General features: G+C 38.9%; 1 protein-coding gene across 11 annotated transcripts in view; it reads right to left on the reverse strand.

Annotated features, from left to right (window-relative positions):
- Positions 1-7,001: 7,001 nt before the first annotated feature.
- scn8ab (sodium channel, voltage gated, type VIII, alpha subunit b) overlaps positions 7,002-23,912 on the reverse strand; it is a 43,496-nt gene continuing 26,585 nt past the window's right edge. For 6 of the 11 annotated variants that reach the window (XM_030728546.1, XM_030728545.1, XM_030728542.1 and 3 more), the window contains exons 14-27: positions 23,365-23,538; positions 22,793-23,149; positions 20,739-20,912; positions 20,302-20,598; positions 18,826-18,943; positions 18,526-18,680; positions 17,697-17,870; positions 12,697-12,819; positions 10,571-10,855; positions 10,433-10,486; positions 10,204-10,341; positions 9,764-9,868; positions 9,402-9,675; positions 7,002-8,247 (exon numbers count right to left, since the gene is read on the reverse strand). In XM_030728546.1, the coding sequence (XP_030584406.1) occupies positions 7,082-8,247; positions 9,402-9,675; positions 9,764-9,868; positions 10,204-10,341; positions 10,433-10,486; positions 10,571-10,855; positions 12,697-12,819; positions 17,697-17,870; positions 18,526-18,680; positions 18,826-18,943; positions 20,302-20,598; positions 20,739-20,912; positions 22,793-23,149; positions 23,365-23,538 (3,594 nt within the window). In that variant the 3' untranslated portion in view covers positions 7,002-7,081. The remainder of the gene's footprint in view (positions 8,248-9,401; positions 9,676-9,763; positions 9,869-10,203; positions 10,342-10,432; positions 10,487-10,570; positions 10,856-12,696; positions 12,820-17,696; positions 17,871-18,525; positions 18,681-18,825; positions 18,944-20,301; positions 20,599-20,738; positions 20,913-22,792; positions 23,150-23,364; positions 23,539-23,912) is intronic. The other 5 variants (XM_030728540.1, XM_030728541.1, XM_030728543.1 and 2 more) reach the window with 3 other exon arrangements.

Here is a 23,912-nt window from a genome sequence, read left to right on the forward strand (position 1 = left end):
TCAACTCCAGGCCTCGAGAGCCCCTGTCCTGAAGGTTTTAGATGTGTCTCTGCTTCAACACATCTGAGTCAAATATAGAAGTCATTAGCAGGACTCTGGAGAACTTGACTGCATACTGAGGAGGTAATTCAGCCATTTGATTCAGGCGTGTTGGATCAGGGACAAATCTAAAACCTGAAGGACAGGGGCTCTCGAGGCCTGGAGTTGAAGAGCCCTGCTTTAAAAGAATAAACTCAACATAAAAATAGGAAAGTTATCAGTCCTGCAAGTTCAGTTTTTTTTTCTTCTTTTGAGTTACTGTCAAAGTATTTTCATTATCCAAAATTCTGGTTCTCTAATGGTAGGTGCAGACTGAAATGAAAAATTTAGCACAAAAAAAAAAAAAAGAAAAGAAGAGAAAAATATATAATTGTGAATATACTGTGTCCACCCACTTCATTGCCGCTTCTATTCACTCCCCTGGGCCACCCTGGTTGTGCAAAGGAAAGTGTTCCTTTCCAATCACATGTGGACAAAGTTATTGTGAAATTCAGACACTGGGTTGAATATGTTAGTGGTGAATTAATGAAATAAGTAGTTCTCCTATTAAGTAGAAGGAATACTAACATTTCTCCATAAAGCAACTGAACAGTAAATCGCTAATGTTTGTAAAGCCCCAATAAAAGCAAAAGAGACAAAAAACTCAAAAACAAGTTTCAACTGAGACTTTTTTTATTTGACTGTTACAAAAACAAACGAACAAACATGTCTCAGCGGCTGCCATACTTTAAGAATTAATTCAACTATAGAAGTGAATCCTGACAGGTGTTTTCAAGAAGGCTTTTCCTGCCAGGACTGACAAACCTTTCACCTGTGACCATTCTGAGACACTGGTAGCGTGATGTAGTGTTAATTATATTCCTGATCTCATACTCCTTCCTAGTGAGTCTACAGGAACAAGGCAGAGAGTTTCTCTGCTTGAAAAATAACCTAATGTTCCACCTTAAAATAAAAAAATAATTTGTCTGTGAAGCCATTGCTGTCAGATCTCCCTTTACTCTTTTTTTGTCTGGCAAGGTCCTGTCCTGATGGGGAACTGTTGAACACAGGATTAACAGACTGAGAACAAACGTCTTGCCATAAACCATAAGTGTGCTAGAAAGTAACTTATAGTACCTTTTATTAAATATTAATATTTTTGACCCATCCCTTTAATCTGTGGAAGTGCTATTTCTTCAAAGACCACTAGAGGGTGTTAGATATCTGTAAGAAGTCATTTAAGGAACACCAAAGTCAAAACTAGAGATTTTACAGACATAAATACAGTAGTTAACGCCTTTGATATTTGCAGAAAGGGGTACGGACGGAAAACAAAACCCATCTATTAATAAATCAGAGAGTTGAGAGTAAAGATGGCCAAACCAAGATTTTTAATATCAGTCAGTCGTTCTTCAGTGAGTTATAACATCAGAAGGGCAAAGAAAGTTTAAAGTTGACATAAATGAACAAACACAAACAGATCTCCTGTTTGAAAAATACTCTTGTCCCCATTTGGTGATGGCAATATTGCAGATTACAGCTGATTCTTTTTCTTTGTAACCCCTTACAGACACTCACAGTCTCCCTCTCCCCTTCACAAACCTGTCCCCACAACCTGACAGATCAGACCAACGTCCTACTTAATCCACATCCTACCTCTGCAGCTATGTACTTCTATCCAGAAGGACGCAAGGAGGACAGAAGGCTAAAAAGAAGAAATGAAACAAAGCTTCTGTGCTGTACAGTACAATAAAGCACTGGGGCAATTTTACATCTATAGAGGAAATCAACACATTTAGAGAAATTGTGCGGAAATTATCTATTCTTACACATACTGTTATTAAAATTAGAGTAGCAGGTGTCTGTAAGATACACTATTAAACAATTCAAACAGCTGCAGCACGTGTGGTAGAAGGTGAAGGTTACATCCTTGGTAACCGACTTGCTTTTCGTTTTGTGTGTCTTTGTTCTCATGTGCTTCTCATCTTCTTCAAGTAGATCCCTCTGCTCTGCTTGCTGTGGGTAAGGAGGTGCTATGCAGTGCACTGTACAGTCTGAGCCCATTGGGAACATGCTGCTGACTCAGCCCAGGCCACTGCATTCATCTATCTGCACTGCAGTGCTGTCTCTCTCCTCCCCACCCCGCCACCCGCCTGCCTCACTCAGTGCACCACCTTACGCACACATGGAGGAAGGGGGTGGGGGGAGGTGGTCACATGCAAGCACACACTTCCATCTTACTACTGTTTCACCATGACACACCCAAACACATCAAATCAAAGAGTCACATTAAGGTTACACAAATAGATAGAATGTCACATGCAGGCTGTGTTCTCCTTTCCAAACCTATACAAACTACAGAAACGTCATTTCTGTCTGTCTACAGCCCCTTGCAGGCATTTCCTTCTTGCAACTTCTTAACATTTTTGTGATCATCAGCAACAAATAAAATTGCCTTCTTTAAAGTGTCAGTGTGTTACTTCTCCCTTGAAAGTGCTAATCATTTAATTTATTTTATAGATACCACAGAGAATGATGCAGCTAAGCATTGCCAGACTTTGCATGATGAAGACACAACCATGCACTGTGTAGCCAAAAAAAGACACCAGCCAGAGGAATAACTGGAAGGCTGCTTTATTGTTTGGAAATAGATTCGTGCTCAAATGAAGACATTCTTTCACTGATTCTCATTTAACTCCCAACGTGGTTGTGCGACACGTGTTATCGTTCTGACTGTATTAGTGGCAAGAGATAATGACAGTCAAAAGGGTTTTTCAGTTAAACTATTTTCAAAGAAAAGAAATGTATCTCAGTCATGCTACAAAAGAATGGCCTCATATACCATTTGGTAAACCAACATTAGGAAATGAACAGTAGTGTAAAACAAAAGGCAAGCTGTTCTTTTTGCCAGCCCAAGAGCCAGTAAACAGAACACACAGAGAGCACTTCTACTACGTGACTCTACAAGATGTTAGTCCAGACAGTCTAATCTAGGTGGTGAGTTTCCAGTTCAGGTTATTTTCAAACTCAATACATTGCTTCTATCGTGCTCCATTTTGATTCACTTCGACGGGTGTTGAGATTCTTGTTGCTGATTTATTGACAGACTAAATAGAAAGCTAAAAGGCACGTGCCGTTAAGAGATATTGCACCATAAACAAACACACAGACAGTTAAGACAACTAACCCTTAAATCATTATTATTATATCATATTGAAAGTGACAGTGAAAATTAAAGGTGAACTCCAAAACTACAGCAGTTTGTTAACGGGAAACGTGGAGGGTTAGAGCTGCAACAAGCAAAAGAATAAAATAAAATTGTCACACAAAATGAGCTGTGGCTCATAGTTGGGGCACACGAGTTAACCAGCAGTTGCCTGCAAAAAAGGCTGTGTATGTGTATGTGTGTGTGTGTGTGTGTGTGTGCACACGTGCGCGCTCGCATCAATTTAACTTTGTGTGTACAGTATAGGAAAGTAGGGGCAAGACATCTTCACACATGTACAAAAGGGTATGCTGGTAGTGCAATCCTCTAACCAAGGCAGGCTCCACATTTCTCAGCAAGCAGCCAGTACAACACCATGCATTGTACGCTGGTACCCAGTATGCACAAGCCCTGGGCAGGCCAGAGTTTTGGTTATTCTCTGAACATACCACACAAAGAAAGAAGCATGATCAGTTACACTCTGGGGCTCTGGTTTCACCTCAATGCAAGGAGTGGACAGGAGAGTTGAGTTACAGACACTGTTCTAATGTATATATACTATATATATATAATGGTTGAATATATATATAATATATATGTAATATAGCTCTGTATATGCACATATTTATACAGTTTTTAATACTTTTTTTTAAATATAGATTAGCTTACTCCCCTCTTTTTTTTGTGAAATGTGACTCAAAAACAAAATAAAGTAAATAAAATCTATTCCATCTAACAAGTGCGTCACAGCCTAACAAGTGTGACAAGGGGTGTCTGCTGGAAGCCATTCTATTTACGGTTATTAATATTTAGTGTTAGATTAATAGCTGTAGTTTTTTTTTAAGTAATCCTGTATTTACAAAAAAACTACACATGCTGTTAAAATAATATAATACATTATTTATAGTCTCTTAAAAAGTCCAGTCTTAGCTCTTGCAGTTTGTGCCCTATAGAACATAGCCTGAATTGTATTTCTTTTTCCCCCAAATGGATCTATGTGTATCAATTTAAAATTTTTTTTTTTTTAATGCTTACTTTCTGTCAATCTCATATTCATGAAGATCTCGGAGAAAATGGACGGCAGTAGCTTTTGTGTTTATCATTCAGCATTTTATTTGGTTCAAGGTAACACCCACACTGATTTTGGAAATCTCATGCAGCAACTGGACCACGGAACTTGAAAACGGATGAAGGCGCGATTCATAAACGGGAAGTGACATCACTGGACAACAGGAAGTGCAAAAGCTCTGGTGTGGTGCCTAGGCTCACAGTACCATAAGGATGCATCCAGTGCTCTGTCTGATTATTTGGTATTTGTTATGCAGTAGAGCAGTATGAAGAAAAATGGCAAATGAGATGCTTAGAGCACTTGTTGTCGGTGAATACTGAAATCTGGGCCGATCCACTGAGCAATCAACTTCTGCTTCAGAAAGAATTAAGAGTGCTGCTCAAACAAAATATGTCCCAATTCACTTTCATGACATCTCCTCACAGCGTTTCCCAAATCTGGTTGCTATCGGCGTGAACATTAGTTTGTTTACTGAAATTAACCGAGACCAGACTACAGTCCATAACAACTTAGATGTAATCTGCTACTGATATAAACGTCACCATTAAAAGCGAGCGCAATGATGCTGTTTCATTGAGATGCTTCTAGCCCTATAGTTCTAAGCGTCATAAGCAGGAAGCACTAAACTGGGCCCTGACCAGGCAGCTGTCAGTACCACGACAACCAGCTCAGATCACTCTTCATCAACATGGCATAAAACAAAAGGCTAAAACATGATTTCATAAATACTCCCATCACATTCACTTGCATTTTGTTGCAGAGCTCATATTAATACATTTATAATATCTCCTGAGAAAAAGGGATGAATTTTTCAAGCATTGCATACATTTCTAGGGTCTCTGTCTAATAACGACAGCAAAAGAAACAGACTGGGCAGGGCATACTTCACCCAATCCCACTCCATGGACAAAGGGCAACAAGGGATAACAAGGCAGGTCTCTTTGGCTTCTCCACACACAATGTTCTCATCACCCATTCATAATTTCCCATTTCTCAATAAAATAGGATACTACTAACGTGTCCCATCACAAGACCTTTTCTCTAAACATAAATGAATAAAATAAAGACCCCCCCCCCAAAAAAAAGACATGGAAATGACATCCAGAAAGAAAACAAGAACAAGAAAAGTAAAATATTTACATTTACACAAGTGTAAATAAGCTAGATTAAATCAAATTATGTAAAATTAACAAGGATCAAAACTCTTGTCAGCCCTTTCAGAAAGGTCCAACCACCCACAGAGAAACATTAGAAACAGAAAGGAGTTTGCCATACCTGTAAAATCCCCACACACCACTGACAGCAGGACACCCACAATGCCCGAAAAATAAAGGCAGATGGCATGGATCATTACATAGGTGCATACAAATTATAAATATAAGCTTTTTTTTACATTTCAAAGTGCTGTGCCCTTGAACATATTTCTGTCCAAATCTACAAACCTTTCAGTCCCATGATATACACAGACATCCCTCTCTAAATATTACACATTCAAAATCTTCAGAGCAGCAACTTTATTTATTTATTTTTTTTTTTTTTTTTTTGGGGGGGGGGGGGGTGTCACTCATTGACCCCGCTGATGGTGCTATTATTATATACCAACGTGTTTCATTCTTCTGTCTATAGAGGCAACAGTTTAAACACAGTAATTTGAAATGCGTTGAGTAATGAGATCAAAATTTGGATCCATTTTAAGATGATCAACCCCCGATTTCACTTATCTTTGTGGAACAAATGACTCCAAACTTTCAAATTTTGAACATGTCTTGATCGTACAGTCGAGCCACCCTTGTGGTCTGAGTATTAGTGTCTTGTGGACTATGATAATTCATGCAAAGATTTCTGATCAAAACATGCCATCATGCAAGTCATTTCTATGCATTGAACAAGCACACGTATTATTTGTTTGGAAATCTTTCTGAGTAAATGTAAGCCCTTGGCCCAAGTTGACCCCATAATAAACAGACACTTATTCAATTTGGTGTGAAAGCCCATGTAAAAAAAAAACAAGGATTTGATGTCAGTTATAACAAAGATAAAATGAGTAGAAGAGTTGATTGACATGGGCAAACTGTTGGATTTTTTTTTTTTTTTTCTGTTTGCATTTTTGCTGCTCAAAAAAAATTCTAGCTCAATAAAACAAAAAAGAAAAGTAGTTCACACTATTATTTGTGTCTTTCACTCAACTTCTGTTTGCTCAAAGAGTGAGTGCATCATTTGTTCCTTTATACATTTCTGTATTAACACAGAAACACTCAGGGGCTGCTGCGAGAAGGCAATTCTTCAGCAGAAAGCAGCATCCTCGTTTTCTTTCAGAGTACTGTCTTCCGTAAGAAAACCATTCCTTGCATCCAGGCGCATGATTCCTGTTTTTTGTTTTGTTTTTTTGAGGGGGGGGGGGGGTGTTGTTGTTGTTGTTTTTTTTCATTTAACCTCTTGGTGTAGAGTTTACCCCACTCATCCGTAGACCTGTAGATCTGTAAATGAGCAGTGAGGGACCGAGTCCGTTCTCATTTCGTTTTTGTTAAGTAGTCCAGGTACGTCACACAGTATGCTGATTATGTTTGGTTTGACTAAAGTTCAAGTCTTCAAGCTGTAACAGACCGAGATGCTTCTTTCTGCATCAATATAAGAATGAAGTCTGTAAACAAAATTATTGAAGACTTTTTTTTTTCTGACTTGCAAATGAAAGAATCTGTACATCTGTGTTGGTGAGTTTCCTCTCGCTTTGCTTGAAGTTACATTATTATCACCTCTATTGTTATTACTGTGAATATACATCCAGCGCCCTAACATTTGGATTCCCTGATGTCTTTTTGGTTTCTTCCCTTCTCTTTCCTTCCTCCCTTGCCCTCATTGTTGTCTTCCTGTTTCTCCTTGTCAGGTTTGGTTACACTGTCATAAGAAGGCAGGGAGGCGGTTGAGGGAGTGCCCTCCTTCCTTTCTTGTTCCTGATTGTTATCATCATTCTCCTCTTTGTTATTGGCTGGTTTACGCTTATAAACAAAACCCCGCCTGGCCAAATAGGAGCGGTAGGCCCTTTGAATGATTCTGGCCGACACATCCTCCTGCTTGCGCCTCAGTGTGGTGGTGATAGGCTCGTAAGAGACCTTGGAGGGATTGGCTGCCACAAAACGCTCCTCCATTTGTTGCCTCAACATGTCCAACTCACCACTGTCACCCAGCACACGCTTGGTGAAGGCAAACAGGATGTCCAGACAGTGTATGCGGTCTCCACTCACCATAGGCATGTCCATTGCAATCAGTTCAATGGTGTTAGGCTTGGGCACGCGGAGTGGGTGTTCAAGTGCATCAGCAAAGTCAGAAAGCTTGGCATAGGTGATGAACTGGGAGGCATCTGGGTCAAACTTCTCCCAAATTTCATAAAAGGTCTCAAAGTCATCTTCACTGAGTGGATCTGCACTCTCCTCCGTGGCCACGCTGAAATTCTCCAGGATGATGGCAATGTACATGTTGACTACAATCAGGAAAGAAATGATGATGTACATAACAAAGAAGAAGATGCCCACCGATGGGTTGCCACAGTCTCCTGTAACAGGAGTCCCCGGGTTCTCCAAAAGAGGGTCACAGTCGGGAGGGTAGTTAAGAATAGGCAGCAGAAGGCCGTCCCAGCCAGCAGATGTGGTGATCATAAACAGGATGATCATGCTGTTGCCAAAGGTCTCAAAATTGTACAGGTCATCGATTCCAGCCCCGTATTTAACATAGCCAAAGTTGGACATTCCAAAGATAGAGAAAATGAACATAACCAGGAAAAGCAGTAGGCCAATATTAAACAAGGCAGGAAGTGACATCATAAGGGCAAACAGAAGAGTTCTGATTCCTTTGGCCCCCTTGATGAGACGCAGGATCCTGCCAATACGAGCCAGACGGATCACCCTGAAGAGCGTTGGTGACACAAAGTATTTCTCGATCAGGTCAGCCAGAAACATTCCTGAAGTTCAAGGGAAGCAAGAACAGACACAACATATGTTCAGTTAACGTTGAGATAAAAACCCACTCAATGCTTCAAACCAGTAGGATAAAACATTCATTCTTCAGGATCTGCTGGTTTTATTATCGAGTTAATAATTTATCTGTTTTTATACAGACTGAGGAACCCAACAGAAAGTCAGAATCAACAATTAAAACTGGCTTCATTTGAACTGAAGAAACTATGTTTGGTTTTATGCAGTTAGGTTTTTGTCTTTGGGAATCACTTTGTTGGTGGAAAAATCCTATTTTATGCCTGTCAAACTGTGTTATCATTGTCATTTTTCATAGATTCAACTAAAGAAATGGGAGCAAATTATGTTTGTTTTTTTTACAGGTTACTAGAAACAAAGTGTGCAAAGATATAATTTAAAATGGGTTCTTTGCTAGGTTGTCTTTTAAGTGTAGACACAACACTGGTTCATCCCTTGAGTTAGGTGCCTTTTTTATGCTTGAATGATTCATAGGTTAAGAGGCTTAACAAACAAAAAAACCTTCTGAAAATGGTCAGGGAGAATGACTGGATTGAAAATGAGAGTAAAAGCTGTCCAGTGTACAAAGTAAACCTGTAGAAGTCCTTCAGAAAGCCTGGAGAACTATTACTCAAGACCACTGAAAAAAATTACAAGTCAGTCTGGCTCCTTGGAAGCAAAATATAAAGAAATGATGGGTAGCTCAAGACTACACACTACTGAACCTCTTTACCATGTCAGTGTTCTGTGTTCCTCAAGCTTGTCTTCATGGACATATACATGTTTTCACACAAGAACTTCAGACAAGGTCAGGAGAATCTGGTCACATAGTCTTAAGCCTCACTTTCTAACATGTTGCATGTGTTCATTAGAGCCATAGATATTCTAATTCATATGTGTTATCACTGCTAGAAACACTAAATCTGGTCCAGACAATGGAGGCGCTAGTAGGGATCTGGAAGGGTAAAGACTGTTTTATATTTAATCCATCTGCATCAGTCATTTACCATCAGACATGCATCTCCATCAGATAATGTCTAAAAAAGGTTAGGGTTGCGGCGCACGTGTGAAATTGGCTAATTTGAGCTATTTCCAATTAATCTGCTCCAGGCTTTCCCCCCATAGATAAACACATTTTAAATACTTGCCCACAATTGAAGGATGACCACAACCACATCGAAAATGTTCCAGCCATTGGTGAAGTAATAGTGACGCAGTGCGAAGAGCTTCAGTAAAAACTCGCCAGTGAAGACAACAATGAAGACAAAGTTGACCCAGTAAAGCACATTCTCCGTCTCCGCTGACTGATCATCCGTCTCCACCATCATAGTGACCATGTTGAGGCAGATGAGCATCATGATGGAGATGTCAAACACCTGCTGCGTCACAAAATCAAACACCATGCCCTGGATTTTGTTCTGAGGAGAAAGCAAGAGAGGAGGGATGTTGTAGTTATTTTCTTAATTGATTTTAGAAATTTAAATTGTCTGGGGGTTGAATATTTACCTGAGGCCTTGGTATTGGCTTCTGTGGTTTCTTTGACCCTAGTTTCTTCATGGCATTGTAATACTTCTTCTGCTCTTCTGTCATGAAGATATCCTGACCTCCAAAGTAAAGGGACAAAAACAATTTGGTTACAATCTGCAGGAACTTAGACAACATATTCCAGTGCCAGATATACTTTTAAAAAAGTGACTTAGAAACAAAGCACCCTGTATTTAACATTCTTCAAAGGAATAATTTTATATTTGGTAAATATACTTGTTTTCATGTTTGTAGTAGACCACTAACACATCCCCCTTGTTTCCACTGCTTAAAGTGAAGCTAACCCACTGCTGGCTTTTATCATAAACTGTATCATGGATCATTTCATCTAACTCTGGGTAAGAAAGTGAATCTGTGTATGTGTTTTTTGAGAGGGTGAAAGTGAGGAAAAGCAATCTTATCTTTTTCTTTTGTTGATTGAAGTTATCAATGATGACACCAATGAAGAGGTTTAGGGTGAAGAACGAGCCGAAGATGATGAATATGACAAAATAGATGTACATGTACAAGTTGTCCTCATAGAGGGGCTGATCCTCCACCTGTAAAGTGTCATAAACAAAAAAAAAAATTAAAGAACTGTAGGCACCATTGATCTGGAAGTTAAACTATCTGTCAAAAGAAAGAGCGTACCTTTCTAGAGTCTATTGCTGCATACATAATGTCCATCCAGCCTTTGAATGTTGCCTGCAATGTTGGCAGTCACAGCGTGTGAGAAAACAGGCTCAACACAAATGACACAAATAAGAAGTAGCAATTAAAGTTCCTTACCACTTGCAGGAGAGCCAGGTATCCTGCGCCCACATTGTCAAAATTGATCTTGACATTTTTCCACCTGACTTCAGTGTAATTTGCATTGATGAGCGCAAAGCACTCTGTTTTGTTGTTCACCTCATGCGGTTCAAAGTACTCCTCAGATGTCTCGTTGAAACAATAGTAATACTTTCCAGCAAACAGATTGACACCCATGATGCTGAAGATGAGCCAGAAGATGAGACACACCAGCAACACGTTCATGATCGAGGGAATTGCGCCCACCAAGGCGTTCACTACAACCTAAAAAGAACAGGGTGGGGGGAGGGAAACAGACAAAAGGGTAAATTAGCAATCAAACACCACCTGCTTTCAGATGTTCAAACATTTGGACAGCCGCACACACTTACACAGAAATGCACATTCTCTTCCCCCCCCTTAGAGACTTGTGTTATCTGATTTCTTGGCAAAAATTGATGCCGGTGACACTAAATTACAAACGAGTGTAACAATAGGACACAATACAATACACAGCAGAAGTTGTATGTGTGACTCAGATTCTTTCATTTCTCACAGGAATATAATAGTTTGTCTTATTGGTTTGGTAATAAAGGGCATATAACAAATTATAAAGCATGTTAATTTGATTTCTGGCAGGTCACTGTTAATAAAGTTATATTTAACTGCACCCTCTGGCAATTAGTTATAATGTAATCCATTTTTAGCACCTCATCCACATTGTCAGATTTTTCTGTTGAAATGTATTGTGCCCCCCAACGTATTGTTACTTCCTTAAAAAGTAATTGTTGCTAACCAGTAAGATTTTTACAAACATATTCATACACCCTCATATAGTTTGTGTCCCATCATGACAGTAGAAAATTTGTGTTAGATATGCCAAGTCAATGCAAAAAATTAATGCAGTTTTCATAAACTGTTAACGGAAAATATAATAAACTACAGTATACTACCCTGAATGACGTAAAATCTCAGCCTTAGGAGGACAACATATGAATGTGCATTTCCAAACACCAAGCCATGGAAACAGAAAGCCAAATAAACCAAAACTATAGGCAAACATCAAATGTTAAAATTCTCTGTGCTTCTTTTCCACTCTAGTGTTCTGTCTAACATCACAATATAGAGACAATGCATCTATGTGATAACTTAATATAATTGCAAAACAGTGATCATGAAAATCATGGTGATGAAATTCACTGAGTGATGAGCAAGGATGTCAGGGGAGGGGGGTTATGCAACCAGAAGTTTGTTGATCTTCCAGTGTGACAATGCCAAAGCCAAACTGTGATAAGATCAAATAACAGGACACTTGAGGCAGAGCAAAAGTCAGAAGATGCTGAGCCTAGCCACGAAGGCTTTTTTTTTTTTTTTTTTTTGCCCAGCAACAACCAGAGGCTGATCCAATCCATCACATGAAACAACCAGATGAAAATCATTTCTCAGGATTTTAGGAAAAACGCAGGAGTTACATCACAACTACTGATGCAGAAACTGTACACACATTTAAGGACAGACTTCACTGTGTGCACCCTGTAAATCAAGTATTCACAAAGATTTGAACTGACCACGTGCACAGATTTTGATTTCAGTTCATTTGCGCTGGGATGGGGGCGGGGCGCTGTAACTTAACAGCAGGTACTGATTTTCTTATACAGATTACATTTTGGGTCTGCATCACTACCCTGTCCTGTGGTTCAGGTTGAATTTATTTTGTGTGACAGTTCATACCAACCTCTAGTTGTTCCCGCAGCTGGTACTAAACAGAGCTTTTATTGTAATGCGCTGCATCATTCAAGCAAAAATTGGCGTATAGTCTATTTTTTTTTTATAAAGCATTGGACAGAGTTTAGTTTGGTTAATATTTGGAATCACTGTTAAATGCCTTAAAATAATGCTAAATTTATTATATATGAAATGAAATATGATAAATCAAATCAGATGTATGATGACCATCTGAGATGATCTGCGTCCATGCAAAAAGCTTCTCACTAATCAAAGGGGTCAGCTTAAAAAAATTCCTCTCAGAGACACTTTAAAATCTATTTTGCCATCTCTAGCATGCGCTGATACTTTTATATATTCGGCATGCAAAAGGACCAGCTGCCTGGTATCTTGGGTCTTACCCTCATCCCTTCAAAACGTGACAGGGCCCTGAGGGGTCTCAAGGCCCTCAGTGTCCTGAGTGATTTAATCGGGCCTAGATCGGAGTAGCCCAACGCATTAGCTATAAGGGTGACTATAGACACCTACACAGATAGGGACAGAAGAAGAGGGAAAGACAGAGGCAAAGGAAGAGAGGACCCACACAGTTAGAGGGGATATAGAGAGAAAGGTGGACGCTACATAAAGTGTAAGGATGGCTGAATGGTTATATACAGATATATATAAGTACATATATAGGTTATATATGTGTAAGTATATGTATCTATATAACATAACGGTTAAACAAGAGTTATTACAATATACAAAGGTCAATAAAGTGCAGCCGGACTTCTTTTTTTTTTCTTTTTTTTTTTAGAAGTGTTTGCTTATGTTTGAGTTTGGTTTAGTTTGGCAAGCCAGTCTAGCGTGATAACCAGCTTAACAGCACAGTGAGCACACCTGGAAAGAAACTTGTGGTTGACACAGTGAGAGGAAGAGAAGAGAGTCAAACAAAGGGAAAAATTAGAGGAGAGATGAGTTCACAAACACTAAATCAATGTGACACAATAATATACACACAGTACACGGTACAACAACAGTACAGTTTCCACACCAGAGGGCATTGTAATTAAAGAAGGGAGAGAAAACGCAGAAGGCTGATGACAACTTTCAGGGTTAGAAGAGAGGAAAACCTGTGAAAGTAGGAGTCCCACAACAACACATCAACCTTACCCTGGACCCCCAAACACCGACCCCTCAGTCCCTCTCGACAGCTGCACAATGTCTCTCTTAACTTAAAGGGAGACACAGTTATAGGAACCTGCTGTGAGAGAGAGGACAGGTCAGTATTAGGGTAGAGGGTTGCATAAAAAAAGTCATGATTTAGTCATCTTCACAATATGTTGAGATTCCTTCATATTTTAGGATTTAGCAAAAAAGGGAAAAAAAGACACAATATAACTTGAAGAAGTTAACCCTTTTGTCTTCCATCATGATCTGTAGGACAGACTCTTTACCATGAACGTTTGGGAAGAGAGAATCCAAATCATAAATTTAGAAAATCTCAACTTAACATTACTAAAAAGGGAACGTGTCAAATGTTTAAACTGAGAAACATTGTGAGAATTATTCAATTCAATTCAATTTTATTTATAAAGTGCCAATTCGCAACAACAGTTGCCTCAAGGCTCTTTATATTGTAAGGTATTACAATACCCTACAGTGTTCAAAAGTATACATAGCTATCCAGCAGGATAACCTATATATTATATACAGGTTTCAGAAGAACATATGCCGCATCCAGATATCTTATACTTACTTAGAAAGACAATACCAAACCACAGTCTGCACATATTGCTCTATAGAAAGAGAGACTGAGTGTTCAACTGGCCTGCTTGAAGTTCAGATCTGACACACACACTCACACTATTTGAAGCACTATAAACCACAAAATTCAACAAAGAGGTTCTAACTGTGGAGCATCTAAAATCTCAGATCAAGTTTTGATTCTGAAACTACAGCAGTTGGTCATCTCAGTTCTTAAATGCATACAGAGAAAAAAAGAGAGATGGTACACACTACCTCTCTGAACCTTTTTAAAAGGATATGCTGACAGATCATTTAAAGCGACCAGATCATTTCTCAGTTTTAACATTTGACATGTGGATGTTCTGTTTTCAATTAAAACGCGGTTTGTATGCATCCAAAGTAACTGCATTCAGTTTTTATTTACATTTAAAGGAGCGTTTCAACTGTTTTGGAAATGAACATGTATAGCTGTCCAGTAACAATGTTACTTCTACCTACAATACAATATAATACACAAATATTGTTATATTAGCATCTTGTATACAACAAAGCATTAAAAGACTTAAAAATGTATTATATACACTCACTAGCCACTTCATTAAGTTCACCTGTTCAAATGTTTGTTAACGGAAATATCTAATCAGCCAATCACATGGCAGAAACTCAGTGTATTTAGTCGTAGCAGACAGTAGACACACCGAGGTTCAAAACTAACATCAGACTGGGGAAAAAAGGTGATTAAACTGACTTTGAATGTGGCATGATCCTTGATGTCAGATGGTCTGGTCTGAATATTTCAGAACCTGCTGCTCTACTGGGATTTTCCCACACACAGTCATCTCTAGGGTTTACAGAGAATGGTCCAAAAATGAGAGAATATCCAGCAAGCAGCATTTCTCTGGGTGACGCGAGAGGTCAGAGGAGAACGGCCACACTGCTTCAAGCAGTCGATGCAACTAACCACTCATTAAAAGCAAGAAGAAAAAGTGAAGAAGAACTAATTTATTGATCCCAGAGGGAAATCCATATGTCATATGACATAACTCATCTGCTATTAGTATGAGAACTGAAAAGCCTGATGGCTGTGGGTGTGCAGATGAGCATTTCTGAATGTACAACATGTCAAACATGGGCTCCAGCAGAACATGTCAAACATGGGCTCCAGCAGCAGAAGATCACACCAGGTGCCACACCTGTCAGCTCAGAACAGGGCAGGACAATAGAAGATTGAAAAAATTTTGCCTAGTCTGATGTGTCTCGATTTCTGCTGCAACGTTTGGATGGTAGGGTCAAATATTGGTATCAAAACATGAGTCCATCCTCCTTTGTATCAATGGTTCAGGCTGCTGCTGGTGGTGCTGTAATGGTGTGGGAGACATTTTCTTGGCACCCTTTGGGCCCATGCTGACCATGTTTATCCATTTATGAACACAGTGTACCCATCTTCTGATGGCTCCTCACAGCCGGATAATGCGCCATTGTCACAAAGCTCAAATCATCTCAAATCTTCTCAAACTGGTTTCTTGAACTGGTTGCTTGTGTTTTGACAGTGAGTTCACTACACTCAAATGGCCTCCACAGTCACCAGATCTCAATCCAATACAGCACCTTTGGGATGTGGTGGAACAGGAGATTCACATCATGGATGTGCAGTCAATCAATGTGCAGCAACTGTGTGACGCTATCATGTCAATATGGACCAAAATCTCTGAGGAAGGTTTCCAGCACCTTGTTGAATCCGTGCCATGAAGAATTAAAGCAGTTTTGAAGGCAAAAGGGGGTCCAATAGGGTGCTAGCAAGGTGTAACTAATGAAGTGACTGGTAAGTGTATTTTATGTCTATTTCACTGAACTCCAGAACTTTTCATGTTCAGCCCAAACCTTATATATCACCAACATGCATTTCTTTCTGTTATTATTTTTTCTGTGAAGACTCATATATTTTATTGTCCTTCATAAGGTAGTGGCAGCAATATTTTGTCAGGTCCTCCACACCATAACAACTTCTACTGTTAAAACTGGTCAAAAAATTAGTATGTAATAATATTCAGTCTTCACAGAAAAAAAAAAAAAAAAATCAAATTCTTTTTGATCACCTGATTTTTTTGTGCACCACCACTGAAAATAATGGCCAGATTTCTATCTGAATAATTGAGGTTATCTGAGGATATTTGTTAAAAACAAAGACAGATGTTTGTGAAGCAATCTAACTGGTCCTCTGTTTTTTTTTTTTTTGTTCTCAACAAACTATGTGTCCCAGCTGATGACACTCTGGAAGTAAGTGAAAATATACAATCCAAATAAATAATCATATAAATAAATGCATACACATAGCATGTGCTGGGGCAAACACACAATTTCTGACACCCATCAGGAATACAAAATATATTATTGCATTGCTATTACACATAACTGAATGGTATGTTCATATGATTAACTTGGACTCAGACTGACCGGCACCTCACAATTAAGAGTGACAATAAATTGGTGGAAAAAGGATAATTAAGGGATGACATAACAATATATGAATAATTTGAAGCACAACATAGAACATATAATAAGAGACAAATATATGAAGAACGTAAAGAATAAATATTATGACAAAATAAAAAAAATTAAGAATTTACTGTTAAATATTTAAAATTTAATCAAATTACAAACTGAGGGAAAAATTATTTGGATTTGGAAAGATCAGGGGCAGGGACTGAAACTGTCAATTAATCAAGTTAACTTTCAAAAAAGGCAAAAAAAAAAAAAAAAATCAGACCATGTTCAGGCCATTAATTAGAGGTCGTGACTTATCCAGAGATATTAAAAAAAATTGTACTTTAGGTACAATTTTTTTTTTCACTTTCACAATTCAGTCATTACTATAAAATAACAGACACAAAATAGTATGTATGCCTTTATATTCTGTAATCACTTTAATGTTCAATTAAAAAAAAAACTTGCAAGTCACCATAAAGTAAAATAAAAAGTGCCATAAAAAGTGAGACTTCCTGAAAACCACTGGATATTTCACTGTGACCTTATATTTCACTAATGTGTCGCCATAACATCCCTTTTAAAATACAAGTGCAGGAAGGAATTCAAGTGAGAAACCTATCCTTCATAAATGGCACAAAAGAACAAACCACAGCTGAACCACAATAACTGTCAAATGGGGAAAACACTGAATGCTTCAGCAGGCCCAATTTAGCATTCAGGATTTATTTACTGTGACCGAGAGGCCACTGTGCTACTGTCACAGACAGCAAAATCTCTAGGCTTCATGACAGTGACACAGACATAGCCGTTGTATCAATTTACCTGTAATTTCACATAATATGTACACTCTCACTGTGATCCCTGGTATAAAATTTCTGTGATCCCTGGTGTTTCTACATTATGGTGAATAGATAAATAAAAATCTTTCAGGCTGTGACCCAGCAGTGCAGGAACTGTTCATATCTCTAGTTTTTGCTAAAGGAATAAACCATGTCTTTGAGACATTTGCCATAAAAAAGCATTTGTTTCCCCAGTAAAGCATCTTTTCTATAGTCTTGTGTGACAAATGTCTCAATGACTCAGACTCAGTCTCTCAAATCCATGGATGCCAAACTATCATCATGTGGAGTTACACAAGATCCTTACACAGCTACTATATAACCAAGCAGTATGCAAGTGTACTTACATCGACAATGAAGAAGTCCAACCAGCACCAGGCGTTAGTAAAGTACTTGACAAAGCCATAAGCCACCCATTTCAGCAACATCTCCAGGATGAAGATGTAGGTGAAAACCCGATCAGCATACTCCAGAATGATGCGGACTGTCTTCCTCTGTTCTATGTAAACATCCTCAAAGGCCTAAAGAGCAGCAGAGAAACATCCCACAGCTCAGTATTTCAGCATTTATCACCGAGTATGCTGTGAGTTTCCTTACATCTTATCTAATACGCATGGCACGAAATGACCAAGATTATTATCCATGATTTTTTTTTTTAATGTTACTGATGAACGGCACACACTTGAAGGGCTTTTCACTCTTTTAACTCACCCTTACCTGGGTTATATTTTTTAAGGCAAATAATATGCTTTGTTTACTTGTTTGTTGTTGACAACGAGGTGTTTACACAACACAAAAGAAAGCTGATAGATATAAAAGTAACCATATCAAACTAAAGTGATGACTCCCTCCATTGCCTGTATTCGTTCTTCAGCATATCAGTGTTCGTGCCCCCCCCCCAGAAAGCTGCAAACCTGAGCTAGATTCTCCTGGCTGAAAAGTTGGTGCATTTCAGCACTTTGCTGTCCATTATCAACAATAATATTACGTGCAGTTGCAGAAGAAAAGCAGAAGATGATGCTTGCTCATACCCTCAGTAGTAAATGTATGCTGATTTTGTTCAGCATTTTATTCTTGTTTTTCTTTTTCTAATTTATTGGTTGCATCTTTTACTTTGGTATGTGCTTTATTACAGTGTGTGTGTGTGTGTGTGTGTGTGTGTGTCTGCACTCTTACCAACGCTCCACTGCTGAGCAGGATCATGAAGATGATCAGGGTTTCAAACCAGTTGTGTTCCACTATCAAGTAGCAGGTCTTCCTCAGGAACCACCAGTATTTCCCCCAGCCGTGAGTGATGGGAACATCACAGCACTTGTATTTGGCCACACATTCTGTATGCCAAATGAAAACATAACTGTTGATTTACATCAGAGAATGAAGTGTAAATGAATGATCATTAACACAGTACATTGATAACAATTCATGATTACTCACTGTTATTACTAACCACAGGGTCAGATACTAAATATCACCTACCATCTGTCCAGCAGGGCTCTGGGTCAAGATATTCCTCCACAACCTCCACCACTGCTACCTCCTCCACATCAAGCTTGATGTCTATGGTGCTGCCTTCAGATGAGCTAGTGTCATCCAGCTAGGACAAAGAGATCAGTTCAACTTGTCAATTTCTCTGGATGTTATAGATTCAGCAGTAAGATGCTGAAAGAATATAATATGTATAAGGCACAGTGCCAATGAAGACATTACATTAATGCACTCTTTGGGTTTATATGCATGACATGATTCATTACTGGAGGCATATATGTTACAGACATGTAGCGTATCCAATTTTCCCATTGCCACAGTTATTAAGAGTCATGTTAAAGATAACCACCGATTTATTGCACTGCTAATAATGGTCATTGTATGCTTGTATCATAAAGACTCCTAATTGATGAAGGCATATTTATTTGTAATAAAGAATTAAGAAATATACATTGTATTATGCATGTGCATTCAAACAAGTCAGTTCAATGCAGCCAAAAATGCAAACAGATACTGTAAATGTCTGGATCAGTTTCATACAATGTTACAGTAAAACATTCAAAACAGGAATTACAGATTGGTAAAATATTATTGAAGAAAATCTCCTATTCGCACAAATTAAAACTGTAGCTTGGTGAAGATCACCTCCATCAACAAATCTTGTCATTTCTTAATTAAAGGTTATGTAGAGCAAACTGGTGAAACACCAACATAACAGCACCTATATTTTAATAAAGTAAGCACACTCTTATGAACATGCAGGCACTAACAGACTTTCACCCTTTCTTCTCCTCTTCTCTCACTCTTTTTTTTTTTTCTTTGATTCTCTTTACTAAAAACCCAGATCCTTTTCTGATTGGCTGTTAGCAGCTTCTGTCCTGCAGTGTTGCCTCTGGCTGGCTGCAGTGCTGGGTAGATTTTTGTGGTTGAGGCAGCCCAGTGGAATATAAACCTGGTGCAAGTACAGTAGTGATACAGCTGCATTATCTCCTTTTTTCCCTACAACAAACTAGGTCAAGGTGACCCATCAGGCTTCTCCACACACTCTGGGTCTGGCTTATCCTTCTCCTACATTTCTACTATACAGCAGACTGCGACTCTGCTGCTCTGTCATCTCACCAGGCCAGTCTGTTGTCTGCTGTTCCTGGCTGTCTGCAGGGTCAGCACTTAAGCTCAGCGTTACAGTGCTCCTGTCTGAACGGATGTTCTTTAATGTCAGTTAAACTTAGTCTCTTCAGTGTGGCAACTCGGATGAGTTCTACTTACCAAATATTGCATGATAAACTCAACTTTATTCTGTTTACAAGCACTACTGCATTGCTTCCTACCACGTTGAGTTGAGCAAGCAACCTCATTACCTCTGATATCAAATAATAATTCACCTTAACAATCGGCAAGGACTTAAATAAGGGCAATATCTCTGTCATCTCTTCTCCATTCTCACCACCATACTCCCTTGATACTCACATCTTTGCTATTTTCCACGTCTGATTCACTGCTGAAATCTTCCGTATTAAGGTTTTCAAAGTCAGACTCGCCAACAGCGATTGGAACACAGACAGTGAGGTTTGGGTTGTGGATGAAGGACATGTAGTCTTCATCAATCATGTACTTTCCCACACTGCTCCCAATGCCACTGGTGGTGCCATTGCCATTTTTTGCATAGTCCAGTCCTCGATTAATGTCCACTGTGTGGTTTGCAATGCAGTTGAGTTTCTTCTCATACATCTCATCCAGAGGCTTCTGTTCATCTTCAATAGGCTGCTTGTCATAGTGATAAAAAAAAAACAAATGCAAAAATGCTATTAGAAAACAAGATTGCCATCAAATAGGTGTCTGACAAAAACAATTCATTTAAACAAGGAAGAATTGCTGAGGTATATAAATGTTTAATTATGTGGTACCTTCTTTAGCATTGTGGCTACAAAAATCCTCATGTTTGCCTTGAACCAGGCAATCCCTGTCTTAATGCGGGCAACCGCAAGCTGGAGGTTGTTGGGCTCACCATCGTCATCGGTGGCAGCAAGGTTGTCTGCACTGAATGAGCTCAGCAGCAGGGCCAGAAACAGGTTCAGGACCTCAAGAAAAAAAAGATAAAAACTTAAACTTTTGAACTCACAGTATACAGTGCAGTGAAAAAGTATTTTTTATTGTAAATACTGCATCATACTACCTCTGTTCACTGTAAATACCAGATCCTTATTCATTTAATTTTAATAGTTCTTATTTCTATCTTGTATTATTAATTATTTCAGCACCTGGAGGATGGCTCCAACAAAATTTCATTATATTGTGCAATGGCAATAAAAATATTTTTATTTTATCTTAGCTTATGTCTTACTGATTTTTTTTTTTGCATATTTGTCACACTGTTTCACATCATCAAACAAATTTTAATATTAGACAAAGATAAACTGAGCAAATACAAAATGATAATTTGAGTGATTAAGGAAAAAAAAAAGCTATCCGAGCCTAACTGGCCCTTTGTGAAAAAGTAATTGCACCCTAAACCTAATAACAGTGTAGTTTCTCAGTCATCCAGGTCATGTTAGTCTCTGGAGCTTGAAAAAAGGCGATTGGATTTCAAGTTTTTTGAAGACGTTTCACCTCTCATCCAAAAGGCTTCTTCAGTTCTCAAACCAGAAGGTGGAGACCCAGGTATTAAACCCCAGTGGGGGTTTCCAGCATGAATGGTCTGTTTATGGTCATACCAAAACATCTCAATCTGAGTTACATCCAGACTTTGACAAGGCCACTCTTAAACCTTTCATATTTTAACCATTCAAAGTTAGTCTTTCTTTTGTGTTTGGATCATTGTCCAGCTGCATAACCCAAGTGCTCTTGAGCTTCAGGGCATGAACTGATGGCCAGATGTTGTCCTTCGGGATTTTCTAGTAGAGAAAATGTTTCATCAATTACAGCAAATCATCCAGGTCCTGAAGCAGCAAAGCAACCCCAGACCACCACACTACCACCATGTTTGGCATGATTCTTTTTTATGAAATGCTGTGTTATTTTTACGCCATATTAACGGGACTCAAACCTTCCAAAAAGTTCTGCTTTTGTCTCATGAGTCCACAGAATATTTTCCCAAAAGATTTGGGGATTATCAAGGCAAATATGAGACAAGACTTTGTGTTCTTTTTGGTTAGCAGTGGTTTTGACCTTGGAACTCTTCCATGGATGCCATTTTTGCCCAGTTGCTTTCTTATTGTTGAATCATAAACTCTGACCTTAACTGAGGCAAGTGAGTCCTGCAGTTCTGTGCTGTTGTTCTGGGTTCCTTTTTGACCTCCTGGAAGAGTTGTAAATAACCTCTTGGAGTAATTTTGGTAGGCCAGCAATCCTGGGAAGGTTCACTGCTGTTCCAAGTTTTCTCCAGTTCTCGCTGCAGTTCGCTGGAGTCCCAAAGCCTTAGAAATGGCTATGTAACCCTTTCCAGACTGATAGAGGTCAAGGACTTTCTTTCCCATCTGTTCTTCAGTTTCTTTAGATTGTGGCATGATGTGTTACTTTCTTTTAGCCTGCTTCACTTTGTCAGACAGGTTCTATTTAAGTGATTTCTTGACTTAACAGATCTGGCAGTAATCAGGCCTGAGTGTGGCTAGTCCACAAGAGCGGCGAAAACGCCTGACACTCCCCGTACACGTGCTAAACAGAAAGGTCGGCCAATTTAATCAGACAGGAAACACCTCAATGCTAGTGAAACTGAACTGAGGTTTCCAAAAAAATTTGGTTAACCACAGTCAATTTATGATTTAACAAAAGGAGTTAATTACTTTTTCACACAGGGCCAGGTAGTCCCTAAATAAATGAAACGGGGAAGCATGGCAAATATGCAAAAAATAAGAAATCAGGCAGAGGGCAAATACTTTTTCACAGCACTATATCCGTTAAACTGCATTGCATTATTATCATTCAGGAGCATACACACTGTATAATCTCTGTCTTTTCTTACCACCAGGTTACCAATCACCATGACCATCATGAAGACAGTTAGGCACATGGTCTGTCCGGCCACCTCCATACAGTCCCACATGGTCTCGATCCACTCCCCACACAACACTCTGAACACAATTAGGAAGGAGTGGAAGAAGTCGTGCATGTGCCATCGCGGCAACTCGCAGTCCTGTGCAATCTTGCACACACAGTCCTTGTAGCTTTTACCAAACAGCTGCATTCCCACAACAGCAAAGATAAAGACAATGATGGCCAACACCAGGGTCAGATTACCCAGGGCTCCCACTGAGTTGCCGATGATCTTGATCAGCATGTTGAGTGTTGGCCATGATTTGGCCAGCTTAAACACTCTTAACTAGAAGAGAAATGCAAAACAGGATTATTTCATAAGTTTTAAAATTTGTAAAACACAGTCTTTTACAGAATTTACATTTGCAAAAGTCACAATTAACTTCAGCTTTGATTTGCTGATTATTAAAGAAGAGATATGCACAAAATATGACTGAAATTGTGACAGGATTTTTACGTGGCAGTAAATGCTGACTCGCATGTCTCTTTTTTTACACTTACCAATCGGAAAGACCTGAGCACTGACAGACCTTCCACATCAGCCAGTCCCAGTTCAACTAAACTTAGAGTCACAATAAAGCCATCAAAGCAGTTCCAGCCTTCCTGGAAGTAGTAGTAGGGATCCATGGCAATTAGCTTGGCAAACATCTCCCCAGCAAAGATACCGGTAAAAACCTGAAGACCCACACAGTGAAATACATTACGTTCAAACTGGTTACAGAATATGTTATTCTGTCTTTTTTTTTTTTTAAATCTAAAATATTTTAAATACATTTAATATATTTCCTTGTGAAAGAGGATAATGAGGCATGTTTAGATTGCATCTGAAGTACTTCTGATTAAAAATGAACTAGGATATGTTAAGAGCGAGAACACCAGCGATAGGTCAAGGTCAAAGAGCAATGGCGCTGTGTTTCAGCAGAATTTGTATTCAAATGTAGTGCTATTAGACTTTCCCATATTGTCCTTCCACTAATCATGTGTCCAGTTAATGCCGCAGAGAACACCCAGTGATTCACACTGCACCATCCATCATACTGCGCAGATTT

The sequence above is a fragment of the Archocentrus centrarchus genome, chromosome 5, assembly GCF_007364275.1.
Source record: "Archocentrus centrarchus isolate MPI-CPG fArcCen1 chromosome 5, fArcCen1, whole genome shotgun sequence".
NCBI classification, from domain to species: domain Eukaryota; kingdom Metazoa; phylum Chordata; class Actinopteri; order Cichliformes; family Cichlidae; genus Archocentrus; species Archocentrus centrarchus.